At 38.8% G+C, this 25,650-nt stretch overlaps 2 protein-coding genes across 3 annotated transcripts; both read right to left on the bottom strand.

Annotated features, from left to right (window-relative positions):
- Positions 1 to 3,086: 3,086 nt before the first annotated feature.
- On the bottom strand, positions 3,087 to 15,236 carry mfn2 (mitofusin 2). 2 transcript variants are annotated; one of them, XM_077580656.1, is made up of 18 exons: positions 14,922 to 15,236; positions 13,627 to 13,808; positions 12,724 to 12,859; positions 11,642 to 11,804; positions 11,420 to 11,544; positions 11,136 to 11,244; positions 10,943 to 11,050; positions 10,657 to 10,810; positions 10,188 to 10,255; positions 9,291 to 9,412; positions 8,921 to 9,047; positions 8,697 to 8,801; positions 8,356 to 8,458; positions 7,835 to 8,055; positions 6,374 to 6,529; positions 4,765 to 4,961; positions 4,527 to 4,661; positions 3,087 to 4,159 (listed from the first exon to the last, which is right to left on the bottom strand). In XM_077580656.1, the coding sequence occupies exons 2-18, from the start codon at positions 13,802 to 13,804 to the stop codon at positions 4,090 to 4,092; spliced, it is 2,277 nt and encodes a 758-aa protein (XP_077436782.1). In that variant the 5' UTR covers positions 13,805 to 13,808; positions 14,922 to 15,236; the 3' UTR covers positions 3,087 to 4,089. The 2 variants fall into 2 exon arrangements, with proteins under 2 accessions (XP_077436782.1, XP_077436792.1); XM_077580666.1 differs by lacking the exon at positions 14,922 to 15,236 and adding an exon at positions 14,718 to 14,871.
- Positions 15,237 to 15,949: 713 nt separating this feature from the next.
- Positions 15,950 to 24,111, bottom strand: LOC144060818 (zinc finger protein PLAGL2-like). The gene is made up of 2 exons (XM_077580677.1): positions 23,950 to 24,111; positions 15,950 to 21,505 (listed from the first exon to the last, which is right to left on the bottom strand). The coding sequence occupies exon 2, from the start codon at positions 21,143 to 21,145 to the stop codon at positions 19,856 to 19,858; it is 1,290 nt and encodes a 429-aa protein (XP_077436803.1). The 5' UTR covers positions 21,146 to 21,505; positions 23,950 to 24,111; the 3' UTR covers positions 15,950 to 19,855.
- Positions 24,112 to 25,650: the final 1,539 nt, after the last annotated feature.

Genomic DNA, 25,650 nt, shown 5'->3' with positions numbered 1-25,650 from the left:
GCCAGTCACAGGCCAAAACAATACAATACGCTGTTTGTTTTCGCCGTAATTTTCCGTCAGCTCTTGATGTTTTACAATTTTACACAGGAGGAAGGACATTCAAACTGAAATCATACTTTGATACCCAAATTGGAGCCAGTTCACTGGGCCTCTCTGAGAGGACTGAAATTAATTAAGCATAACCTTTAACCACTAAAACAAATTTTCCTCTTCAGGAAAGCAAGCAAATGACATCTTAATCAGGAAGTAATGTGGCTCACTATTTTTTCCCCGTTTTTTATTTATTTATGGAAAAACAGTAGATCTAGAAGTAATGGACAATTAAAAAATGTGTTTTAGCATTAAACTGGTGTATTAATCATTAGAGACCATTAAAAATAATGGTAGTTGCCAATGCTGTTCATGAATTGTGTGGCAAACTTTACAAGGTATTCTAACAAATCTTTAACACTGCCCAGAATATAACTTATTCGATATTTTAGTTTTTCATAGACAATGCTCATTCTTGTATGTTTTGTACATATGGTGTTGACACAAGATCATGACTTTCACTGTTAAGAGTTTTAGCATATCTGCTGTATGCATTAAAGGAATATTCTTGGCATATGAACAAAATTATAAAAAATCCACAAGCATAAAAAAGTGCCACCATGAACCCAAGACAGTCACAAGTTCCTTACAAGTTATTTCACTCAGCTAACTGTGAGGTGTGATTAAAAACGGACAAAGTATTTGTAGGCAAAGCCCCATTTTGAGATGATTGGATCACTTGTCTGTTTCCATTCTAATGTGCTTTTGTATGTGTGCGTGTGCGTGTGAATGGGGTTCTTTGTAGGGATATGAATGGAAAGAAATGGCAAAGACACAAGCTCACTGAAGCTGCATTGACAGCCTGACCAATTGTTATTTGCAAGAAAGCAGCATGCACATCATGGCAAAAATACCTGCACAGAAGGACATCTTGTCTTCTAATTCAGAACTTCGAAACTAGTAAAGGTAAACAAACCCTTTTTGTCTTTAACTCATTCACTGCCATTATAGAAAAATATAGAAAATTGAATTCTATTCTATTTATTATATATATATATATATATATATTCTATTTCTATTCGTTTAACATTTTCCCCACTTTTGTTAACAAGAGTATGAAAAAAACTAGATTTTTTTAATTGTATTAGAACAGACATAAAATTTGTGATTAATCCTGAGTTAACTAGTGAAGTCATGCGATTAATTACAATTACAAATTTGAATCGCATGATGCCCCTAATTTTTTATATTTTCTTTAAAAAATAAAATATTTTTATTATTTATTTATTATTTTATTATTATCAGGCGATTAAAATCACATGCGATTAATTACAATTACAAATTTCAATTGCCTGATGCCCCTTATTTTTAATATTTTTTTTCTTTAAAAAAAATAATTAAAAAATTATTTTATTATTTAATTTTTTAAAGAAAAGATTACAAAAAATTAGGGGCATCAGGCGATTAAAATTTGTAATTGTAATTATTCGCATGACTTCACTAGTTAACTCACAATTAATCAATTTTATATCTGTTCTAAATGTTTAAAAAAATCTAGGTTTTCATACTTTTATCAAAAATGGAAAAAAATGTTAAATAGAAATTGTTCAAATTAATTAATTTATTTATTTTCCCCTGGAGAGCTCAGTATTGTTCATTCGGTAATTTTACCGATTTGACATGTCATCATCATTGCTCTCCTTTTTTTTTTTTTTGTATGTGAGTGATTATGTGTGTGTGTGTGTATTCATTAGTTCACCTAAAACCTATTTTAAAAAATCGCATACCGTTCACCGAAACCAAACACTTCCAGCCAGGAGTCCCGAGGAAGGACCAAAGAAAAGAAAGGAAAGTGAAATCCAGCACTGACCAGACACCACCCACCAGGCCACCAACCAGAGTCCTTCACCAACCCCAGAGAAATCTAAATTCCAACAAATCAGGGAGACCTCAAGAGACCAAAGGAGAGACTGAGGAAAGGAAGGAAGGACAGACGAAGCAGAGTGAGATCCACAAACACCAGCCTCCACCGATTCAACGACCAGAGGAAGAAGCAGATTGTGTCTGAGTTTCGATAGATGCTGGTGTGGTGGATCTGGCATGCATGAAAATCTCCACCAAAGAGGGGAGCCGTCGACCCCTGCCAGGACAGAGCAAGCGCAGCACCTCAGGGCCCCCCAGGCCGCGGCAGCGCCATAGGACGACCCCCGGGCCCCACAGGGGCCACCGGCCGGAGAGCAAACCCAGGAGCAGGAGCGCCCCCCACCCCAACGCGGCCCCAACCCAACTGGAAATGAATTTTTGACGTCTATAGTTGTCAATGGCAGTGAATGAGTTAAAAAGAAAAACAGTGAGTCTTGAGTTTTGCGATCATAGCGTCCATGCTCTTGTAATTCATGTGCAAACATACATTATACTGTACCCTATGAATACCACATTGTTAATTGTGTGTACAGTTGCTGGGATTTAAAAAAAATAATAATTTGGTTTGTGCAGTGACTATTAGAAACGCGGTTTCTAACTAGGCCCACCTAATAAAAAATGTTTTATTAGATAATGTGGAAAGACGAAGAGGTGCTACGAGATTCATACAATTTTGGCAAAATAATAAATTTCTCAATACAGGATCGTTAATAACGTTTCAGTCTATTAGTATCCTTTACAATGGTACAAAATATTACATTTACTCAAAATAGTCTAACAACGATCAAGGAAATTAAGTTTTTAAATGCTGATGAAAAACAAATTAATATACATCACGAAGGGGGAAAAAATCACCTTCAATTTGGCAAAGGGATTAATCATGGGGCGGGGTTAACTACACCTAACATTATCAGCTATTTTTACTGCCTTGATTGACATTTTTGATTTGAGTCCAAATATCCTGGAGCTGTAATCTTGAATAATGCTAGCGCATTCAAGTGAAGTAAAAAATAAAAATAAAAAAATCTAAGTTAAGCTTACACTGCGAACAATGTGAATGTGCTGAGCAACTGCAGATTTGCTTTAGGTGTGCAACACACTGCTAACCATTCAACTGCACTGATACAAAAGTCTTAGTGTCATTTCTTTAATTGTGCACAAAATCCTGTAGCTATGTGCCATATCATTTCACACTTCCAACATGTTTAAATACAAGGAATACAACTTGCTATATACACAAGAGCAAAACAACAGTCGGAATCCCATTTTTAAGAATCCAGTGGGGAAGACCACATGTGCAAGAAGACAAACATCCTATCTGTCCACTGTCCAACTACCTTTGCATAAACAGACAGATGAAATATGGGGAAAAATGTTGCCATGTCACTTAAGCTCTAATTGAGGTTTTTCCCCCCCTCGACTTTAACATTGCATTAGAATTGCAAAAGAAGCCCAAAAGGTAAAGGAGACACTCAAAATAAATCTATACTGTTCTTAAGAAATTTAGGAGACCACCACTCAATGCAAGTTATCCACAGCTGCCATAAATTAACAGCATTACCTAAATCTTTTTTTATGCTTCTGTAATGGTTAAAACACAGCAGACGCTCTTTAACCTAAACAATATTTGTAATGTTAACCATGAAATTTCTCATTTAAGGTTTAAAATACACAAAAGTTATGCATTTACTTGTTTTTTCATAATATCAAGGATTATTCTACATTGCCCTTTAACAGCAGTGACTATTAGTTGAACCCTTTTTACCTTATTGATACTTACTTGCCATTTAAGTCGCATAGTCGCATGATGACACTGAGCTCACTTTTTTAGTGTTCATTTTCATCATTTTCATTTTAAACTTCCTACCCAATTGTACTCCAAGCTAATAACAACTCCTTAAATAACTTTCTGCATGCTTCTGAAATACATTTACAGAGCCAAAGCAACTTTGGAGGAGAAAAAAAAAAAGGGCATCACATTTGCCAAATACACTAAAACTCATATCACGCATCATTTTGGTGTATCCCTCAAAGAATCCGAATCAGACGGGCAGCCATTGTTACACAGTTAGGTCAAGAGGCAAACATATTGAGTACATAGGCCCAAAGATCCAGTTCTGTTGTGGCTTGTCAGTTTCACTTGCTTTGATGAAGGTATTGCTGGGTGAACATGTTGAGCTCACTGTCCAGCCAGCCCGCCTTGTTCCTAACAACAAAACACACACGGGGAATGAGACGGTGGATTAGCATCAACATTTGGTCTTTTCAGCCAGTATATAAGCAGACCCCACTCAATAATACATCAGAGCTTTTGTCACACATAACCCGCGCTGATTAATAACCTGTATTACACTTAATTGCCGGGCCTCCTCTGGTGTGACAGTTAGATGACGACAATATAAATCTGATGACAAACTTTACGCTAAAATGCAGGAATTAAAACAGTTCTCAAGTGCACGCGATTATTTAATCAAAACACCAGCACACCTTTCACCTATTTTCACCCCTGATGATGTCATACGTCACATGCTCACCCCCTCCAGTGTTTCCTACGAACACACGGCGCTTCTTACCGTAGCAGCTTAGCTTTGCTCTGCATGGCATCCAACAGCTCAATCTTGCCATTCATGTCCGTGATCTCGTCTTCAAGATTCTGCCGAGTCACGTCCACCTGCTGGCAGAGCTGAGCAAACACCCCGGCAAGCTCTCTGATGTCCACACACAGACAAGATCACAAAGAATGTTTAAAAAAAAAAAAAAATAATTAAAGCACACATTTAAAAAGTGCTGCTTGCACGTGTAAATGCTCACTGCTGGACTTGGTGACTGCAGTTGGATCCGGTGTAGCTGACGATGAGCTGCAACTTCTCACTGGCGTAGTCGACAAACTGTCTCTTGAACGCACGCTCTTTGGCCTTTGTGGTCCAGGTGAGGCGCTCGTAGATAAAGAGGAGCCCGTAGAGACCCACGGACAGAGCAATCAGTCGCCAGCCCACAGCCTTCCAGATCTGCACACACACACACACACACCACGACAGCCATTTTGACGCAGAGCCTTGCAAATCAATCGTCTGGAAATGACTGTACATTCTATGACGAACTTATGCAGATATTAAATTGCAAAGTGTTCAAATTAGGGGTGTCAAATTGAGTGCATTAATTTTGAGTTAATTTAAAGTTCCTTTAACGCCACTATTTTTTCTTACTTGGAAAGCCTGTACTGGGGGAATTCCAGACAACACAGCAGACACGCCCACGCCAACATTTAGCAGTAATAAATTGAATAATAATGCAAATATTTGTGGCGACGGGGGTTAAGTTGTATTTTACAATTTTAAACGGGCAGAATTTCACAAGTTACTTCATGTCAAAGATTAGATAGCTCTTAATACAGGCGTGTCAAACTCATATTGGCTCAAGGGCCACCTGGAGGAAAATATATTACCAAGCAGGCCGGATCGGTAAAATCATGGTATGTAACTTTAAAACAATTGGCGTCAATTCTACACAGATTTCCGCTATTTGTGGGCCAGCCCTACATTACGGGGCTCAACTGTAATTATTTTGTTCCATAAAATAACACCAAAGCAAATGGAACGGCAACACTTTTTGATTGTGGCCAGCTGATTAATTGGTCCGACTACTAATTTTATTTTACGTTACAAAATCATTTCCCTGGCCGGATTAAACCCCTTTGCAGGCCTGATCCGACCCACGGGATGTATGTTTGACACTCCTGTCTTAATATAAAAAGAAAAATGCCCTGCGTTGTCCCCTATGTCTTACAAATGCAATATTGCCATCTAGTGGCAGATAATGACTACAACACAAATAAATAATCACACATTTTTTACAGTATAGTACATCTTTCTAATTGTAACTCAATTTTATGAATTATGAAATTACTGTATCAATGAATAAAAGACGCAGCCATATTTCTATTGGTTTAACACATTTTTCCACTTTTATGTTCACAAGAGTATGAAAAATTCGAAAAAAAAATTTTTTATTGTACACTTAAAACAGATATAAAACTTGTGATTAATCGCGAGTTAACTACTAAAGTTATGAGAGTAATTCAGATTAAAATTTTTAATCACCAGACACCCCTAGTTTAAATACGGTTCCCTCCTACTTACACTACATTTGACTACACTTAAAATTCATTGCAAGTATTTTGGTTTTGGCTTCATACTTTATTAAAGTTTGTGAATTAAAATTGTAACTTAATTTATAATGCATCAGTTTAAACTTTCCTTCATAAATGGTTTAAAAGTGAAGCCATTAATAAGGCAATTATAATCACTTTTGGCCATTAGTCCCTCTCCCCCGCGAGTAGTAGTTAATTTAACACACATGATTAACCACAACTAACTTGCGATAAATCATTCCAATTAGTATTGAGAAAATGTGTCCTCACCACACCACCAACTACAAGGACACCCATGGAGGTCCGGGAAGTGACAGAGGCAAGTCCAGTCACCATGGAGACCATCAGTTCCTCTTGGGTCATAGAATTTTGAGGGAATGGAGGCATGCTGGCACTGACAGGAGTAAGTGCCAAAGTTCGAGGGATCTGGAAGAGGAGTATTCACAAGTTTAACAAGTTGCTCAGATATGACCCCCCTAATGGTAAAAACATTTTTACAAATTCAATGTTTTTTAATGCTGTCTATGACTTCAATTTAGTGGTTGCGTTTGTATGGACTCTTGATCTTCTTTTGTTTCACACAATTTATGTGGAAAATTGCCACCCTTTTCTAAACTGTAGGACAATTAAATTTCCATCAATTCACAAAAAGGGGTTCTATCATTCAGCAGGCAGGACTCAGTTTTGGAATATTTGAAGAGTGGGTAGTGAACCGCTGGATTAATAGACAATAAAACATGCAACTAAAGTATACACCATTGTTTTTTTTTGTGTTATTTCCACTTTAATGAGGCAAATTTGAATGTGTTTCTAGTTTAATGTTCAGAATGTTTTAGTGCAAAAAAACAAACAATGTACAAAAAACACCTTGTGGAAACAAATGTAAAAACGGTAAATATGTTTTTTCAAGAGTGTCCAAATTTAATGAATACTTTGCTTCAACTAAATCAAAAGGTGCTTGTACATCAATATAGCCATGTCAAGAAGATTCCAAGTGGCACATCCTGACATGGCAATATTTGAGCAACCTTCATTAAAAAGAAGAAAAAAAAAACTAAAATACAATTGACACGCTTTGTAGAAAATGGATGGCTGGATATAAAACACGACAGACAGATGGTCGCATGAAAACCTGTGCAAAAAGTTGTTGTGAACACAGGATCCACCAAATGCTGCCCTTCTTTGCCAATTCTTACAGCAGTCAGATAAGAGGCCATAACTGTCATTTATAAACAAGCAACAAGACGGATTTTCTTCTAATTGCTCAAATGCAGACAATGTAGATTATTTTTAGTTAATCATTATTATAAAGTGTAACGTAAATGATTACAAAGACCACAACCGGTCTTTCGTTACTGCCATGACTCAGTGCCTGGGAGCAAAAGATGAAAGATCAGTCTTCACCGCCATCCAGTGGTGAGAAGAAAAAAAAAAAACACATGAGTACAAATAGTGTGCGCCAGACGCCACTTTATGAAGTGCTCCTCCTGCAGGCCAATCCTTTTATTGAAAGATGACTGAACATAATGGCCCAAAGTCGAGAGCTACTGAATCTATCCAACACTGGAACGTGACAGTCACCTTGTAAGTTACAATACATTAAATATGTATCAAAACTTGGAATTGGAATTTTTTTATATGCAGTTTGTGGTCATAGTTATTTATAAAATACAAGACCTTCTGTTGCAGATTCCAATGTATACACTGACTGTATGTACTGTAGTTAGTTACCTGGTCACTGTATCCCATGAGGGCCCGTCGAGTGTTCTTGGGCCCCAAAAAGCGGTTGACCAGCATTGTCCAGCCCAAAGAGAAGTGAAAGCTGATATCCTCCTGAAAGTCACTGCAAAGCTTGTCGCAAGCCAGGTCATAACTAAGACTGAAACACTGGCGGGGAACCAGCTTGTCCGCCTGCTCTCTGGCTTGGTTGGGGAGAAGAGGCTTCAGACCCTCTGCAGGAACAATTGATGTCATTTAGAGGTCAGAGATGACATACACAGTGTATTCCTTGTACATCAATGTACAGTTTGGGATGCATTGAGCCTTCACATTCAGTACAGTGCTCTTTTCTATATCACACAAAATGCGTATTCCCTTGCACAAATATTTCCCAAAGTTTAACTACATGTGATCAACATTTTTGCTAATGACTCAGTATATAGCAAATACATGCTAAATGCAACACAAACAAAATTCATTGAGACCAATGGATAAGTTCAAAAATATATTTTATACTCTAGTATGACAATTACCTATCATATCTGCCTGTGTAGTCTGAAGAGCAGTGGTGATTGTGGTGGAGCACCTGTCTGACATGTTCTTGCCCAGACACTCTTCTATATGCCGATGGAGCTCCTAGCAGATAAACAGACATTTTTTTTCAATTAACTCATTTCTAACAACAAGATGTGCTGTACCCAGCTCAATTACTATTGAAATTGAATGTACTGTACTGCCCTAGAGTTGGAGAAAAAGATGTGTGTTTACTGTTTACCAATCCTCTGGAGACACAGCAGACCACGGGGGGTTAATCATGCTCTCTTTTCAGGAACACCAACAAAGAATTATGATGAAAATGTGCTGAAAAACTCACTTTCTTGTAGGCCTTGAGAACCACTTGTGATGGATGGAAGTCCATGTGAAAATCATCCACCAGAACGTGGAGCTTCCTGATTTCTTCTGCCATGCAATTAGACACCTGGAGAAAAGCAGGGAATTTTGGTTGTATTACTTCCGCTCCATGAAATAGAAGCACTCACCATTTGAATAATTGTGTGTTTAAAAAAAAAAAAAAAAAAAAAGCAAGTTGATGCTCACCTGTCTCTCCACTTCTTCTGTGATTTTCTTGATCCTGGTCTTACAGTCCATAGTCAGCAGATCCAACTGCTTGTCTATAAACTCCAGTCGGTCCTGACGGTCCTCTTTGGTCTCAAGACAGTAGACCCTATAAGTATACACATTTCAGAGCATAAGAGATATTTAAGCAAGGTGGTATTATGGTGTAAGTCTCAAAAGAACACCATTTCCATCAAGTAAGGACACAAGACAGTACAAGATGTCCTGGAGATACTATGACCTGTTGTTATGCTATCATCAATACTAAATTTGACAATTTAACAAAAGGTCGCAGAATTAACTCTTGACAATTCCAAGTTTACTGATGCAGGGTATGTAACGTCAAACGGACCTCTGCTCTTGTGCAGCGATGTGTACTGCATCCATGATGTGCCGCAAAGCTTCAGAGATCTGCTTGGCTCGCACTGTATGCTGCTCAAACTTTGTCTTCACCGCCGACTGAGAGATGCACTCCTACACACAATTGTCAAATCAGAAAATACATGTCGGCAAACATTAATGGGCATGAATAACTAATCACTAACTACTGGTAATACAAATGCATTTGAAGTTAATTTAGGAGCTCTGGATTATGATCTGTTTTTCTTCCACAAGGGAATGCAAGTGGCCTCAAATTAAAGAGGAAGTTAGAAATAGTATGTTCGTCGTGCCCCCATGAGCCTCAACATGGTATTTCATTTGTGGAATATGAATTACAGTCATTTCTGGACTATAAGGCGCACCTGACTATAAATTTAGGGAATACTGGAGTTTGTTACACCTATAAGCCGCACCCGACTGTGAGCCGCAGGTGTTTTAATGTTACCGCACCAGGTTCCCGCTACTTTCTTTTCCATAATGAAGGGCACAAATTGTCTCGCTCTCATTCTGTCTCTCCTACTGTATTTGGGCTCACTTGGTTTGGTTCGCTTTTGCGCTTCCTTTATAGCGCGCCCCATTGTGATCTGATGGATAAGCCGCACCTTTGTATTAGCCGCAGGGTCGAATGCAAGTGAAAAAAGTAGCGGCTTATATTCCAGAAATTACTGTAAGTATAAATAAATAAATAAATAAAATACTTGTTTTCATCCATCTAAAAGGGGGGCCATTTGGTATGGATTGTATCACTATGATGCTTCAAAAATACCCAGCTTCAAAATTGATCAGCTTAGGAGGAGTAAAAATTCATTTGACAAGGCTATTGAAGGTTTTCCAAATTATCCCAAGTGGTTACACATTTTAGTCTTACCTCAAATCGCCTCTCAAAGTTCTGAAACTCAAACATTCTAGCTTGAAATCCCTCAGCAAGCGCTCCACCTGAAGCAAACAGAACAACAAAATGCATTATAATGGAGACTCTGGTTCTGGGCCTGGCTTTTGAGGAAAATGTTGATTGCTTTTCACTTCACTCGAGCACTTGCTTGTAATTCTAAAAACTCAAAAAAAGGGGGGGGGGGGCACTCGTAAATCAAGGTACCTCTACAGTTTACACAGAATCATGCTGCGCAAGACAACACGCTCAGTTATCGTTGGGCTTATTTTCTCTCATTTGATTTATTTATGTTTATCACCAAGTAACTAATGATCCTCTTGACAGCCCCCCTTTGACAGTTTCATTGTTCAAGTCCAAGCTAAACAAGTGCCGGAAAATTGACCTTGAATGGGTGAATGAAAAATAATGAGCATCTTCCGATTTGTGAGTGATTGTCCAATCTCACCTGTTTCAGGCATTCCTTGAGCTTTCTGCACACGTGCTTGGAGAACCTCTTTGGCAGAGACGAAGAAGATGCGGTCAGTGGCCTGAGCTTGGTCCACAACACCTAACTCGTGCACGAGGAAATTGGTACAGCGATCCATATGTTGTCTCCGCACCTTGCAGCAAAAAAATATATTGTGATTTAGGGGCCATGTCGTTGTTATACATTTTGTTTATCACTGCCAAATATTGTACCTGGGTTCACGTGTACATGTGGAATGATTTAAAAACAAGCAAAGCTGACTAACCTCATCCATGTATTCAGGTTCTGACGCTGAGGCATCCCAACGGTTATTAAGGATGAAGATGTTCGGACTGGATAGTCGTTCGTTGACTTTGTGAAAAAATGACTTTTCCTGCAGACACACAGTTGCCACGCTTAAAATGGATGGATGGATGGCGTCTTCAAATACTTCTATCAATCATCTGGTCACATCTCACCGTCTGCATCAGTGTTGACTCAGAGTTTGCCACAAGTACAAACACATCTGCATCCAAACAGAACTTGTCGATCCAGCTGTCCAGTTCGGTGGTCACGTCAATACCTGGACTGAATTTTAAAACAAAGAATAACAAAGTTAAATTGATGCATACTGAGTTTGTATTTCCATTCTGCTTATAGAGAGCTTTTTTTTTTCATTTCTGCATCTCAGAATTGTCCGTGCATACATTCTATTGTCACAAAATCTGTCTGGTGTATGTCTCCAATATAATATATGCCTGACCTGTCCAACAAGACCAGATCATCCCTGAGCAAAGCACACTTGGCTTTAGGCCACATGACACAGACCAAGCTGCCTGCCTCCAGGTCCACATCCTGGTGGAGCGCATGGGCCAGTTGGTTCACCGTCTGGAAAATATTGACACATGAAAGTATCCTTGCATGAAGGCAGTTTGATGGTAATGCCCACATGCATTAAAACTAAAAAGCACTCCGGTGTACCGACCTTAATGCTCTTCCTCTCCTCAGAACCTTCAGTGAGAATAAAAGACTCACTCCCATCCGTTCCCTCCACTCTCAGGAAACAGTTTGTGGTGTGTCCTATACCTGAAGGCAGCACCTTGTCACACAGCATGGCATTGATGACGGAGCTTTTCCCATTACTGGTCCTAGAGAACAAAAAATGTAGCGGTTTAAAAAAAAATGCATGCCACAAAATGTATAAATGTGACATCCAGTATACATATGCCGAGTCAAAGTTAAGAACACTTATAATCTAACACCATGTAAATATATATTGCATGTGAATACCTAAATCCCATAGTTGTTTTTTATTTAGACCTAAATAGTCAATCGCTTGGCAGAAAGAATGTAACTAAATATTGAATTACGGTAGATTTGACATTCATCCATTGTTGATAGCCGACAGACATACACAGCTACCAAGAACAACATGACGGCAAACAGTGTTGCCAACTTCGCGATTTGGTTGCTATATTTAGCAACTTTTCCAAATACGCTTGCGGCTATTTATTACTTATTTCTAAGAAGAAGCAGCAGCAGCAGCGATTCAAATTTGAATCTGGAATTGCTAGTGGAGCCCATTTACTGCAAATATATTAACTCATTCACTGCCATTGACGGCTATAAACGTCAAAAATTCATTTGAACTATTTCTATTAGTTTAACATTTTTTCCCACTTTTTTTTAACAAGAGTATGAAAATGTACATTTAGAACAGATATAAAATGTGTGATTAATTATGAGTTAACTAATGAAGACATGCGATTAATTACAATAAAAAATATATAATCGCCTGACGAGATGATTATTACAAATTAGGGGCGTCAGACGATTACAATTTTTACTCGTAATTAATCGCATGACTTCACTAGTTAACTCATAATTAATCTGTTCTAAATGTACAATAAAAAATATATAGGTTTTCATACTCTTGTTAACAAAAATAGAAAAAAATGCTAAACTAATAGAAATACTTAAAATGATTTTTTTGACGTCTATAACTGTCAATGGCAGTGAATGAGTTAAACAAGAAATCCATGTGAACTTGGTATAAGAGGCACATACCTGCCAAAGAACACCACCTTCATATGCCTTCGCGCAAGCACTTCTCCAATCCCTGCTACCTTGCTAAGGTATCGTCGAACCTCCTGCACCTGCTCTTCCGTAGTGACTGGATCCAGCTCTCCATTTTTGTGAGCATCTAGCAGAGTGGGCAATGAATGTTATTCACAGGGTGAAAAGACAACCCTAAAACATTTGCAAAGCTTTTTCTATTTCAAACAAACTCTACACAAAAATTTAAAGTGGGTATAAAAAGTCTGCACACCCCCATTTAATCTGGAGGGCTTTGTGATGTAAATAAATGAGATCATGAAAAAACATTCAAAACTATTTCCAACATTATTTAATGTGACCTATAACCTTCATTTAACTCAATAGAAACATGTTTTTTTAATCTTTTAGAGAGAGAAACATATGTTGAGTTGCAGGTCGACCTGTAAATAAAGTGAAATTGACTTTGAAGGTTACAGCATCCATGATTTGTTTTGTTTTTGTATTCTGCTTATCCTTTAAGGTCACTGTGGGTTGTAGTAGTAGCCCAGCCGAATTTTCAGTGAGAGGTAGGATACGCCCTGGACTGGTTGCCAGGCAATCACATTTTGACAACCACACTTACATTCATACCTGTGGGAAAAGAGTTTTGTAATGTGGGAGGGAGAGGGAGAAATCACAGAAAACCCACACAAGCACAGGAAGAACATGCAAACTCCACACAGGAATAACCAGAACAGAGATTTGAAATCCAACTAACTATCCACCATGCTGCCACTCGGGAAGCTCAACTATTTCATTTCACTAATTTCATCATCACTTGTAAATATTTTAAGTTGGATAACATCTAACTGCTATGTTTCTTAATACCCAAAAGTAATTGTAGTCCTAAAATTACAAAGTAAGCAAAGTTACCTTCCAGAAATGATGCACTCTCCTTAATGTAGGCTCCTAACTGTTCAAAGATCCCATTAATCTTCTTCTTTGCAGTAACAAAATGCTTCAGTGGCGACGCGTTCACCTCCGCCATTAGTCTCTTATCCTTCTTGCTGTGGACTGCGTTGGTGTTAGGCCGTTGGAAAACCAGAGACATGGCACTGGATGGAGGATATTTTATGGGAAAATTAATTTGCTCATTTAAGAGCATACACACAAAGCTACACAACAAACAACACGGTAATAGGTTAAAAAAATGCATTTGTAATACACTTTAACGCAAAATTAAAAAAAATGATGAGACTATTAAACTACTCTATGCTGTAACCAATCTAAAAATAGTGACAACACTAGTCGCCAACATCTCTAAGGGGAAGAACTTAGCGAACTTAGTTATCGATAGGTAGGTGAAGTGTGGTCTCAAGTTTTTCCAATGTCAACCAATTTTTCTACTCTCACACACATTTGTGAGCCTGTTGTGTGTTCCTGAATGGTAACCAGTTGCACTTAGAGGTGTCTGATAATGGTTGGATGTGAAGGAATTGAGGAAAGGAATAGGTGCAAGTGCTTCAGAACTACCGAGTCTGTCTTTTGCACACAGAGTATGTCCATGTCGTATTTTGGTTAAGCATCTATCCTGGTGTATAATTCATGCCATCCTTATCCTATGATACAATAGTTCCATTAGTTAGAATCAGGAATTGGGATTACACTAAAATTGACCCTACTATTTTTACAGTCTTTATTAAGCGCCAACCTTCAATTTAAATTACTTGTTTATGCCCGTGTATTTTCATAAATTCTCGTTGATTTCCATTGAGTATTTGCAACATTGAAAATTCCAAGAATTTTGCATCCCCACCATCACCAACCTCAACCAAACAAAGCCTGTCAAGTTGGTTAACCACTGATTGAATTCGCTTTTTTATCTCCTATACCAATCACGCCACTTCCTCTTAAGGAAAGTGTCAAATATTTGATGTAAACGTTCATGAGTGGAAAAGAAATATGCAGCGTCACAAACAAATGCTGCACGTGACAAATAAACATGACTGTGCCTAACGCCATACCTTTTGATGAGAGCTGGTCGTGCAACCAGAGCGGACTCGTCTGACGTTTAGGTTAAAATCACACGTGTTGAAAATTGTCGCTGCGTAATTTGCGGTTAATTTCTCAGGCCCAACTAGCATGTCAACGCGGTAACTATTTAGAGGGCAAGCCGCAACCAGCAACAACTTGATTTGCGTCACTACTGCATTTCCATTTCGGCTTACCGTGGATAGGGCTCTCTCTTCACAAATAATCCACTTGCATCCTGGTCTCTTAGCGGTGACTACGAAAGATAAACGTCTGTCAACTAATAAGTTGCGTTAGCGAGCTCGTCCAGCAAGGGAAACGGACACAACGCTTTTCTTCACGTTCAGTGTAAAATGCCGTCAGAATCACACACAAAAAATGTGCGGACGAGAGCTTCTATGGGTTCTAAAGTAATGTCCTAACAAAATACAACGCCTCTAGCAGCATAATGTCACTTGCACCGACACAGACGCCCCCTTGCCTCTTCCGGGATGGGTTTGTTTGTGCGCTCCCAGTCATACAGGCAAATACCGCCACCTGCTGCTCCGGAGTATGAACTACTAGCAGTGGTGCGAAGTAACGAAGTACAAATAGTTTGTTACGTTACTGTCTTAAGTACACTTTTTAGGCATCCATAAAACGACGTCCATAAAACTGACTTAATGTCTGACATATTTTACTTTTACTCCCACATTTTAACACAGACGCAATATTTAGTTTGTCAACCTCTGCAGAGGACGACGCGCTGCAAAAAAAACTAAATAGGGAGGTAAAGTCCGGGAAATGTTGGTTGGGCGTAGAGAGTGGGCATGGGTGACATGGAGAAAGTAACTAGTTTTTGGGCAAAATTATCAAAACAAGTATTGCATATAAGTGCTAGTAAATTTCCACGTTAGTACATAGTTGTAGGCTTTTTTTTTGTATTCCAATTCCAAAGGTTTTTATTTATTTATTTATTTTATACACGACCGACTAGCGATACTTTCACATAAGTAAGAGTACCTTTACCACCTCGGTTTATCATGAATTGAAGAGGGAAATTCCAATTTAGCCACATTATGGGTAGATACATTTTTCGTGTTTTTTTTTTCCAATTATGTTTTCTCCTTCCACCCAGTCCTCATTTCTGTGCAAACCAGTTTTTCTCCCACCCCACTATTTTGTCCATAATCCGTTTATTCAACCATCTTTCAGTATTCCAGCTCCAATTTAAAAACACAGCAACTTTGAGTAAATCTACATATTTATTTTGTTTTTCCTAGACAACAAGAAAATAACAATTAAAACTTGCATTCTTGGTCTTAATTGCTATGAGTGATAATGCAAACAACTAAGAAAAAAGGAGAGTGGCTTGGTTCACAGCCAACCTATTAGTATTTCAATTTAAATGCATTAAATGTATTCCACAATTACAGATGTAAAATGAGGTATGTCTTGTGTTTTTACTTGGGTAAAAGTAAACATAGTTTTAAAGTTGTTTACACACATTTGACCATGGACCACAGTGTAATTTCGCTGGTGTGAAGCCAAAACCTCATAAGTCGTAATTCAGCAAATTTCGTATTTTTTCCAAAATGTATACTTTTGTTAATGTTTACGAATTATTGATCAATCTTAAGTATTGGAAATGTATTGCTCTTTGATGATGCAATGTGAATGGTTGAACAAACACGCCATTTTGGGATCTCCTGAAAAGTGACCATTTTGGAGGTAGGTTTTGGCCCACAACGCCAGCAATATACACAATGCGAACATGCTTAAAACGTTACATATTGATGTTGCATAATACCTGAAATCCTTGCTAGTAGAAAGTACAGTACCTTGAACCAAAGACTGGTTATCAATCGCTACGTTTGTAGCATATTGGTGCAATTTGGATGTATTAGGAAACATGTACAATATTCATATTGACATGACAGGTAGTAATTCTTCCTGTAAGGATAGCATGACAACAATTTTAAGTTTTTTTTTTTTTTTTTTTTTAGCTTTCAGTGTGTACATTCAGAACAGCAAAAACAAGAATGATTTAACTGAATGTCTTGATAAAATGTCAAATACAACCAAACCCTATTAATAACTACAGCATTGAAACATTCTGACACAAAAATACTGAAAGTGTTTCAGTTAAAGATGTGTAACAAAAGTGGCAGTGATGTTCATTTCAAGAGTTGCCCACTCTGAATCCAAAGGATCCGAATCCCGCATGCTTTACTACATGTAACAATTATATTTACAGGCTGGAGCGGCACTAACATGAGTGAAGCAGAACACAGCCTGCACTTGAAATTATGCTAAAGAGGGTACTCTCATTAAACTATGGAGCTACATCAAACAAAACATGAAATCCTAGACATTTTCTCTGCAGTTAGATAAGCAGTTGCCTGTCACTTCTGAGGTAGTAAATAAGTAGAAATATCATTAAAGGCAAGTACACAGAACAATGCTTGATTCAATGGAATACACCTCTGATTAGAGCGTGTATCCTGTCCTTCAAAGTTAAATTTAAACAAAATCATTTTCAGTGGTAAAATGTCTGTTACAGCTTTAAACATTTTATGATATTGCAGAAAGATATGACTAGGTAGAGGTAGAATGTTTATTATATTATAATAAATGTCTGCCACTATATTAAGAGTTATAGAGACTCATAAACGCTACCATCAAAAGTTTTAAACTAAATGGAGCAAGCGCCAAAACAACTAGAACTATAAAGAAAAACAGAAACCCTTATTTCTGTGTGTTTGAGGTACAAAACTTTTTTTTTTGACATGTCATAAGTGCTTAAACCCTGTCAAGAGATTAGACACTCTTTGAGAGACACACACACAACAGTAGCATTTTGACATTGGTGCAACACGGAGGCTTAGTGACAATGCTAGTGGAAGAGTCAATGAGCAGATTTAAAAAGAAATGGAATTTTCTCTTTGCATGCCTTCATTCCTGTATCACAACAGTCATTTCAACTTGTGGCAATGTTCGTGGCGTTCCGACTACTGGAATCCCACTTGGGATCTATTCATCTCGACCAAGTGACTGGATTATAAATGGAATGGATTACAAAAGTCTTCAATATGGGGGTGGGTTTCAGTCCCAATTTCACAAGAAGCTCTTGAGAGCCAGCAATATGACAAAGGAAAATTGGCCGACAGGGTCATGGATAGTATTAGGAAAGGCTACAAATATTCTAGAATAGTTTTGCTGTGCTAAGTCAAAACAGCAATGATCATAGTCGCTCACATCCCGAAGACCTAAATTACACTTTCAGGTCACCTCAGTCAGTTTAAGCGCCTATTTTTTTGCCTCATACAAAACATATACAAATGGCAAATCGACTCAAGGCCAATGCTTGTACTTGAACCTCACTCAACCAATCAGAGTGTAAGTTGTAGGGGGAAATGTTCCAAACTCGGGGCTTTAAGTCTTGGCACTTTAGAAAAAAATCATCCCAGTAAATTTATGAGGCAAAAACTGTTTGGACACTTCCAAACATCTAACTTTCCACAAGTACAATTGCCGAAGAAATCCAACAGTTTGGGGGCAGACAAAATTTGTTCTTTATACTTCGGGCTCCAATAACTGATCTCATGGCAATTTAACTGATATGGAGTCAGAAAAAAATGCCTTTCCACCTCACAGCTGGCTATACAGTAAATGTCTGCTGGTCCAATTAAGTACTTTTCTTACTACCACAATTATATGCAAACTTGTGGGCATACGTAACACCACAAATTGTTGAGAAAATAGTCAAAAATAAGTGAAAGAAAATCACGTTTTACTATTGTATTTGTCTAACAATTGAGCTCATTAGAGCAAGACTTAGGAGAATGTTTTTTTTTTTTACAGAAATGCCAGAAGGTGCAATGTATATCAGAGTTATCTAGTGCTGTCCTATCTAGGCTTTGAGTATGAACTGATGACACTGATGAAGCAAAACGTCTACTGAGACAACCAGAACAGTCCAGTAGCTAGCGATTCAATGCCCTGAGAATTATTGAGAAGATTATCATTAACCCAAGAAACTATGCATTTGATGTTAAATTTTAGTCAAGCACTTGAGGTGAGTTTCCCAATTTGCACAGTGACCAACTACGTTCCCTGTAAGATATGTTGGGATTGTGGATAAAAGCAGTCATGCTAAAACCAAATAGCTGCTGGCTGCATGCTCTCTGAAGGCCTGCTCGGTCGAAGATGTAAAGGCACAAAACAACGGAGGCTTTAAAGAAGTGAAACATACGGACCGCCGTTGAAAGATAAGCATTGTGGCCACAACAATAAGACGGTTTGCGCAATATGATATCCAGTACAAGTGCTGTATCGATTATTCTGCTATTACAAAAATAACATTCATTTCAGACACAGCTGTCATTATGATGCAGGACAGTTTTGACCAAAATTGATCATTACCATCACCTTTGTAAAGGCAGGATACAGCTTAAGTATGGACACCAATTTATTGCGCAAGTGGCTAAAATGTTCTGCCTGGTCAGTGTTATTTGGTGTCAAATAGCAACCATTGTAACTAACAGATCATCTGTCACAACACAACATTATCAACTGTTTTACTCTGCAGAGAATCTAAATACTAGTTTTAAAAATGCTTAGCCATCACTAACGCCAATTATGTGACCGGCTTGCCTTTTAGCCGTTAAAAAAAAATGTATGTCATAAAGAAAACTAAACTTAAGTGCATTCTAAATTGATGATACTGAAACATAGTAATAAAAGGGGAAAAGCATTTGCGTCATACTGGTGTGGCCTCTTTGAACACAATGCTTCAAGCCGACTTTACATACAGTATGTGTGACATGTCTGTGTGTACGCTATATGTTCTGTTACGTTAAACCAGGGCATCACCACGTAGTACATGTCATACCTGGATTAAGTGCATTAACTGTTCTGAAATAATTACTCAGTTGGTTGTAGTGAGACAGATAACATTTGTGCATTCAAGCTTACTTTTTTTTTCTTTTTTTCTTTTTTTAAATAACGAGGTAATACTGATGAGGTGATTTGTTGTGTTCAGCAATAATCTATCGCAGTAACAAAAGGAAAGACACATACATATTGTGTGGTTAAAAATATCCTTTGACAGGAAAAAAGACACGCATTAGTTTATGGAAACATAAAATGCTTATTGCTGAAAGGCTTGGTAGTAATGAGGTAAGGAGCTAGAAGTGCTAACAGCAGAAGTGCTGTATGCCTGAGGTAGTTGGCTGTGGTTGTGGGCCACAGGGCCCTGGGGCACGTGAGCCTGAGGAGGCTGGAAGAAGGTAAAAGGCCCCGAAGCCTGGGAGGACAACCCAGTGGAAGAAGTTGGCGAGGAGGTGGCGGAGGTGGAAGGAGGATAACCCATCATTAACCCGCCCATTCCCACATGAGAGCTATAAGGTGGCAGGCTGAAAGGCAAGAAGCCCAACAGCGGACCCAGTTCCATGTTAGTGGTGCAGGACAGCTCAGCTGAGGAGATGGCGGGATTCCTGGGCACAAGGTGCGGGTCACTGCCGACACCCATTCCTTCAGCAAGCATCTCCCTTTGAGGAGAGCTGGACGTAGAGGTAGAAGAGTTGAGGGGAGGAGGGACGCCCTGCAGGTCCAGCAGGAAACTGTCCACGTCAGCGCGAGGATACGAGGTAGATCCTTGTTGGTACCTGGGCACGTTGCTGTACGACTGCTGCTGCGGTGCCGACAGAGGCTGCAAGTGATGATGGTGGTTGTGGGGAGATGGCGGCGGCATGTGGCGACCGACACCCATGCTTGAGGACAAAGACACCTGCATGAGGCCGTGTGGGTGACTCATCCCGGGGACAGGATTGCTAATGGGGTAGGAGTTGAACATGTCCCTGGTGAAGGTCTCCACGGGCTCCTTGGAGGCGGTGGAGCTTCTGTCCGACGCTATAGGGCTGGATTCCTTTACGGGACACTGGGTGGTCGTAGTGGACGTCGCCACGGGAGTACTGGCTGTAACCAGTGGTATCAACCCTGCATCGTGCGCATGGCTCTTCTTCAAGTGACGGGTCAAGTGGTCTCTGCGGCCAAAGCGCTGAGCGCAGCGAGGACACAAAAAATCCCGGCGACCGGTGTGCACCACGGCATGGCGGCGTACATCCTTGCGGGTGTAAAAACGCCGGTCGCATCGCTCGCAGGAATATTTCCTCTCTCTCACTGCCACAACAGCATTGTTGTTGCCCTCTGTTGGAGGAGGCCTATCAATATGGCCACCGCCCAGGTGCTCCAGCAGCGACGGCGCCCCGTCCGAGCAGGGCAGGCCTGCGCCGGCACTGTGAGCCTCCACCAGGTGCCGCCGATAACCCAGCTGAGTGTTGTATTGCTTCCCACACTCCTGGCAGTGAAAACCAAGCTGCCTGTTGGCTACGTGGCTATCCTGCAGCTGCCCTTTCAGTTGTTCTTGCTGGTGGAACATTGTCCCAAGGGGATGTTCTTGGTTGTGTTGCTGGAGAAGAACTGAGTATGTAGGAGCAGACACAAGCAAGACTCATGAGGATTCTACAGGTAGCTGGCCATCCACTTTCTGGTCTCAGGCGGTTGTGTTATCTCTGTGTGCTTGCAATAATACTAAGTGCAGTTTGTTGACTATTTAAGGATCTCTTGTGGCAATGACGTGTGGTCTGTCCTGCCTTGGTGGGACAGGCCTGTGTCCAGCGCTTGGTTTCAGTGACAGAACCTGCCATAGCAACCCAAGAGGGCTGCAATTAGTATAATTTCTTATGTCGACTCACAGTCCAGTGGTGTTCAGCAGAGGAGGCTCAACATCTTAGAAGACCTGAAAGATAAAGAATGTAATCACCACATTGAGCAAATTGCATTTCCAGTAAGAAGGCTACATTTTCACAGTGTAGCATTCGGATATTCACAGATTTGTGGGGGAACTAATTTGCTGAAAAATAAAAATCACTTTATTTGCCATTGATGCTGAGGCCAAAGATAATTTAACCATAACAATTTGCTTTGCCGCCATTTTATAGCATTTTGGGGCCAAAAAATGATGGTGCTGCCAAGGGAGACACTTCCATTTATTCAGGCAAATACAAAACTTTCTGGGCGGGTGTCAGTTGTGTATGTTTGCCATTTGCGGCAGGTCTCGGTCACTATCTTCCGCGAAACGCTGGGAAACACTGTATAACTCAAATCGTTTTACTCCTGTACACAAAATGTTGCAATTTCCTTTCAAGAAAAATACATGCATATTGTCAAATATTAGAGATACATCTACTTAAGTGCATCACAGGTAGACATCTAGTCAAAAACATAAACTGATGAGCATTGAGCACCGACGAAAATGTGAAAACTGCCAAAGCTAACCAAACCCAATCTTGGATCAGATAATGTATTGTCAGTTGAACTGTTGCTCTGTCAAAATACAACAAATGTTTAATAGAGAACAGTAGCTCATAATAGTTAATCATTTGACTGACAACTATTGTGGTTATCTTGTGACTGATGTAAAGAGTTTACAGAAATTTAAAGTTAAAACACAGTTTGGCTCATTAGACAATGGTTCTACCCTCATACAAAGGCTATGAGCACTCACAACAGAAATTTGTCATAAATCAAATCATAGCAGAAATTAGTCATGGAATCATCTAGGGATCCGCAATTGATATGGCATACAACATAATACTGCATCACATATTGGCATAATCCACATGTGCTCAACCTAGTGTATGTTCATGCATGTGATTAAATTGATATGAATTACAAAGCATCCAATTAATTACTTTTAAGACAGCTTGGCCACTATTAAATATATCACTGTCCTCACTGGAAGTCCATTTAATGGGGCCTTGCATGCATATAAAAATGTTTAAAAATACTAAAAGAAGGCCTACACTCTAAAAATAGAAGTGTTGAACCAATTTAAGATTACAAATTGAATTGTTGGCCAATTTAAAAAAAAAAAAAAAACACTTCAATTGGTAACACACGATTGAATTAAGTTAATCCAAAGTGAATATATTAAGTTGAATAATTATGAGTTCATTAAATTTTATATATTGACTTTGGATTAATTTTGGATAAACTTAATTCAAGTGAATATATTAAGTTTAATGAACTCATAATTAATTAAACTTAATATATTCACTTTGAATTAAATTGCTCAACAATTCAATTTGTGATCTTAAATTCATTAAACAATTCTCTTTTTAGGGTGTACATAGGTGAGCTGATTATATATTTGTTGTATAATAAAATGCATTGCAATGCTACCGGTGCACACATCAGTGATTTATTGTACTACTATTGTGCCATAACCATGTTGGCTATCACAATTGATTGAAAAGGGGGTTAACAATCTTGCAATGAAGTACAAAGTATAAATAACAAAACCTATTTTCTATCTATGCAGTAGTTCTGCCACAACATAACAGTGTCATTAAAACCCATATGCACCCCACCCGCCAACTGTCTGTAAATGTTTGGACAAAAGCTGCTCACAACCCATTTCGTAATGCTAGTTCATGCTCCACCTTCTTCCTAAATGTACTGTAAAGCAAACATTGAATTTGGTCTTTAACTTCAGCAAAACAGTTCACTACATTCCAGAAGTCTCAACCTGCAGGTTGACAAAGTTTACTTTAGAGTTTCTCACTTGGATTGTCTCTTATCTAAAGTTCTCATATTCAAAATGTATGTTGCTCTGGTAGTGTTAGCACTTCTTTTTTTGTTGTTGTTGAGAATTGCAAGAAGAAAAGTGGCACTTGTGACTGATCATTGTGAGGAAGTTTCAAGTACAGCGCCATCCTGTGGGGCCGCATGCAACGACGTTCGTGTCCTCTTGCTTTCCTCCGTCAAGAGTCTGCAACAGTGTTTAAAACGATCGACAAATATATGGAGCATACGGGATATGATTTATTTAAAATATATAAGTGTTATTATAGCTGATTGGTGTTTGTCTGAAGTGGTGAAGTCCGAAGTTGTAGCGAACGTGTGACCACAACTTACCGCACCGGTGCTAAATTTGTCTGTTAGCCAAACTTGCCTTCGTCAATTCGGTGACGGGTGTGGGTTTTGGTTGACACTTGTGGGTTACTTGAAATGCACCACGTTGGTTTACATATGTGCTACCACGACTGTGGGTAAATGTCTAAAGTTGTGTGTAAAGTTGTGTCGGAGTTTGTCTTGCGGGAGCTAACTCTCTGTATTACTTTAGCAAACGGGCCAAAAAGTCGCACTCGAGTCAATATTTGCACAATGGACGTTTCTTACCGCCTGGCGCACCGCCGCGTTCTCCCCCGGCGTTTCATTTGGCCTCCACGTGGGCATTTTGCGCAGATGAAGGATTTAAAAGATGTTTATTCGAGTCTGGGCCTGGCTGCTGGCGCCGCGCTGGGAGCCGTGCATTCTGGGAGCGTGACGTCACACCCCGGGCTCACCACCGCAGCCGCTGGCAGGAAGCACAACAACTACTGTACTAACTTTTTCATTCTTGCGTCTACGACAGCATAGTTGTGTTTGGTTGCTTGAAAGATTATTTTATTTTATAAAGTATAGTTGAGTCAAGTTGAAGTAAAATACTGTGTGTGTACGAACTTAGGAAGATCAAAGTGGGGAAAGCACTCAGTAGTTAAATAAAGGTACTGATGGGGGGGAAATGACTAACTAACGTAGCAGTACTGATTGAAGTAATTTAGTTAAGAAAAATTATATATATATATATATATATATATATATATATATATATATATATATATATATATATATATATAAAGAATCACAAAATTAAATGTTCAAACTGTACATAATGTTACAGTAGCCTGGACTTTTTTATTTTATTAAATTTTTTTTAAATAACACTTCCAAATACCAGTGTTAGCAGCATGAAACCTTCGGGCTTCTGCAAAACAAAATCTCAGTTATTTAGTTTTACTTCCCATCTAAAAAAAATTAACCATTCATTTATACAGGTTATGAGTCACATTAATGGTGGAACAAGTTTTAAAATTATGTCATTTTTGTATTCCAAAAGCCTGGCATTTGAGCAGAGGTGTGTCGACTTTATTATTTAGATTTATAATAATCAAGGCTTCTGGAGATTAAAGCATGGATATGTTTCTTCTTGTATGTTTTAGTGTTTGATTTGATATGACTGCTCAAAGCTAGATCCAAATCTATCAATACACAGTTTGGGACCACAAAGACAATGTAATTTGCAAACATGGAATCATCTGATTCCAGTGTTTTTTTTTAATGTGTCTTTGACAGGAGCTACTTTTATGGATTTAGGAAACACACCCTGACTGAAGTTTAGCAATTAATCATTTGCAGCAGTTCAGCACTGATTTCACAATAGTTTTTGAAAAGTCAGACAGTATTGAGTCAAGACTGCTAGTTGATGGTTTCAGTTGCTAGTGCTGTTATTGTCATTTATGTAGGCTTTTTTTTTAAATAGAGACAGTGGTTGCCTGAACCTTTGGAGTTATTTGTTCATCAAAAAACACACAGAAATGATTGCAACGTTCTTAACGTCAACAGATAAAATGTCAACATCTTTAGAGATAACCAGGTTGAGAATATGTCCTTGAGTGTGTGTCAGACTTTTTATATGTTGTGACAGGCCAAAACTATCCAGCAATGCAGAAAGTTCTTTAGGGGGGTTTCCCATTTTGTTGTCAACATGGTATGACCAAAAAATTATAATCAGTACAGTACAGATAACTGACGGGCATTTCTTCAAGCTTCTCCATAAATGTACCATTTTTGTCTTAGAGGTCTATAAATGATTACAAAATCACCTTTTACTAAAAAGAGAGAAAGATTTAAAGGAGGTAAAGTCACCCAATACAATTCTTTACACTGAAATAATGATTTTGACATTTGCTCATGAAACTACCGAAACTGAGTTGCCATTCACTCTGTGCGACAATGTGACTTTAAATGATTCCCAAAAATTCTGACTCGACGTTTGTT

This window comes from Vanacampus margaritifer, chromosome 1 (genome assembly GCF_051991255.1).
Source record: "Vanacampus margaritifer isolate UIUO_Vmar chromosome 1, RoL_Vmar_1.0, whole genome shotgun sequence".
NCBI lineage: Eukaryota > Metazoa > Chordata > Actinopteri > Syngnathiformes > Syngnathidae > Vanacampus > Vanacampus margaritifer.
Note: the sequence above shows the minus strand (reverse complement) of the source record. Positions and strands in the feature narration are given on the sequence as shown.

Bases quoted from the DNA above. Each gene is read 5' to 3' on its own strand.
- LOC144060818 (XM_077580677.1), bottom strand. From the start codon at position 21,145: ATGTTCCACCAGCAAGAACAACTGAAAGGGCAGCTGCAGGATAGCCAC.
- mfn2 (XM_077580656.1), bottom strand. From the start codon at position 13,804: ATGTCTCTGGTTTTCCAACGGCCTAACACCAACGCAGTCCACAGCAAG. The intron at 10,811-10,942 runs GTTAGTCAGCTT...TTTTGCTGCAAG, and splicing joins AACCTGAATACATGGATGAG to GTGCGGAGACAACATATGGA. The intron at 8,056-8,355 runs GTAATTGTCATA...TTGTTCCTGCAG, and splicing joins TACACAGGCAGATATGATAG to AGGGTCTGAAGCCTCTTCTC.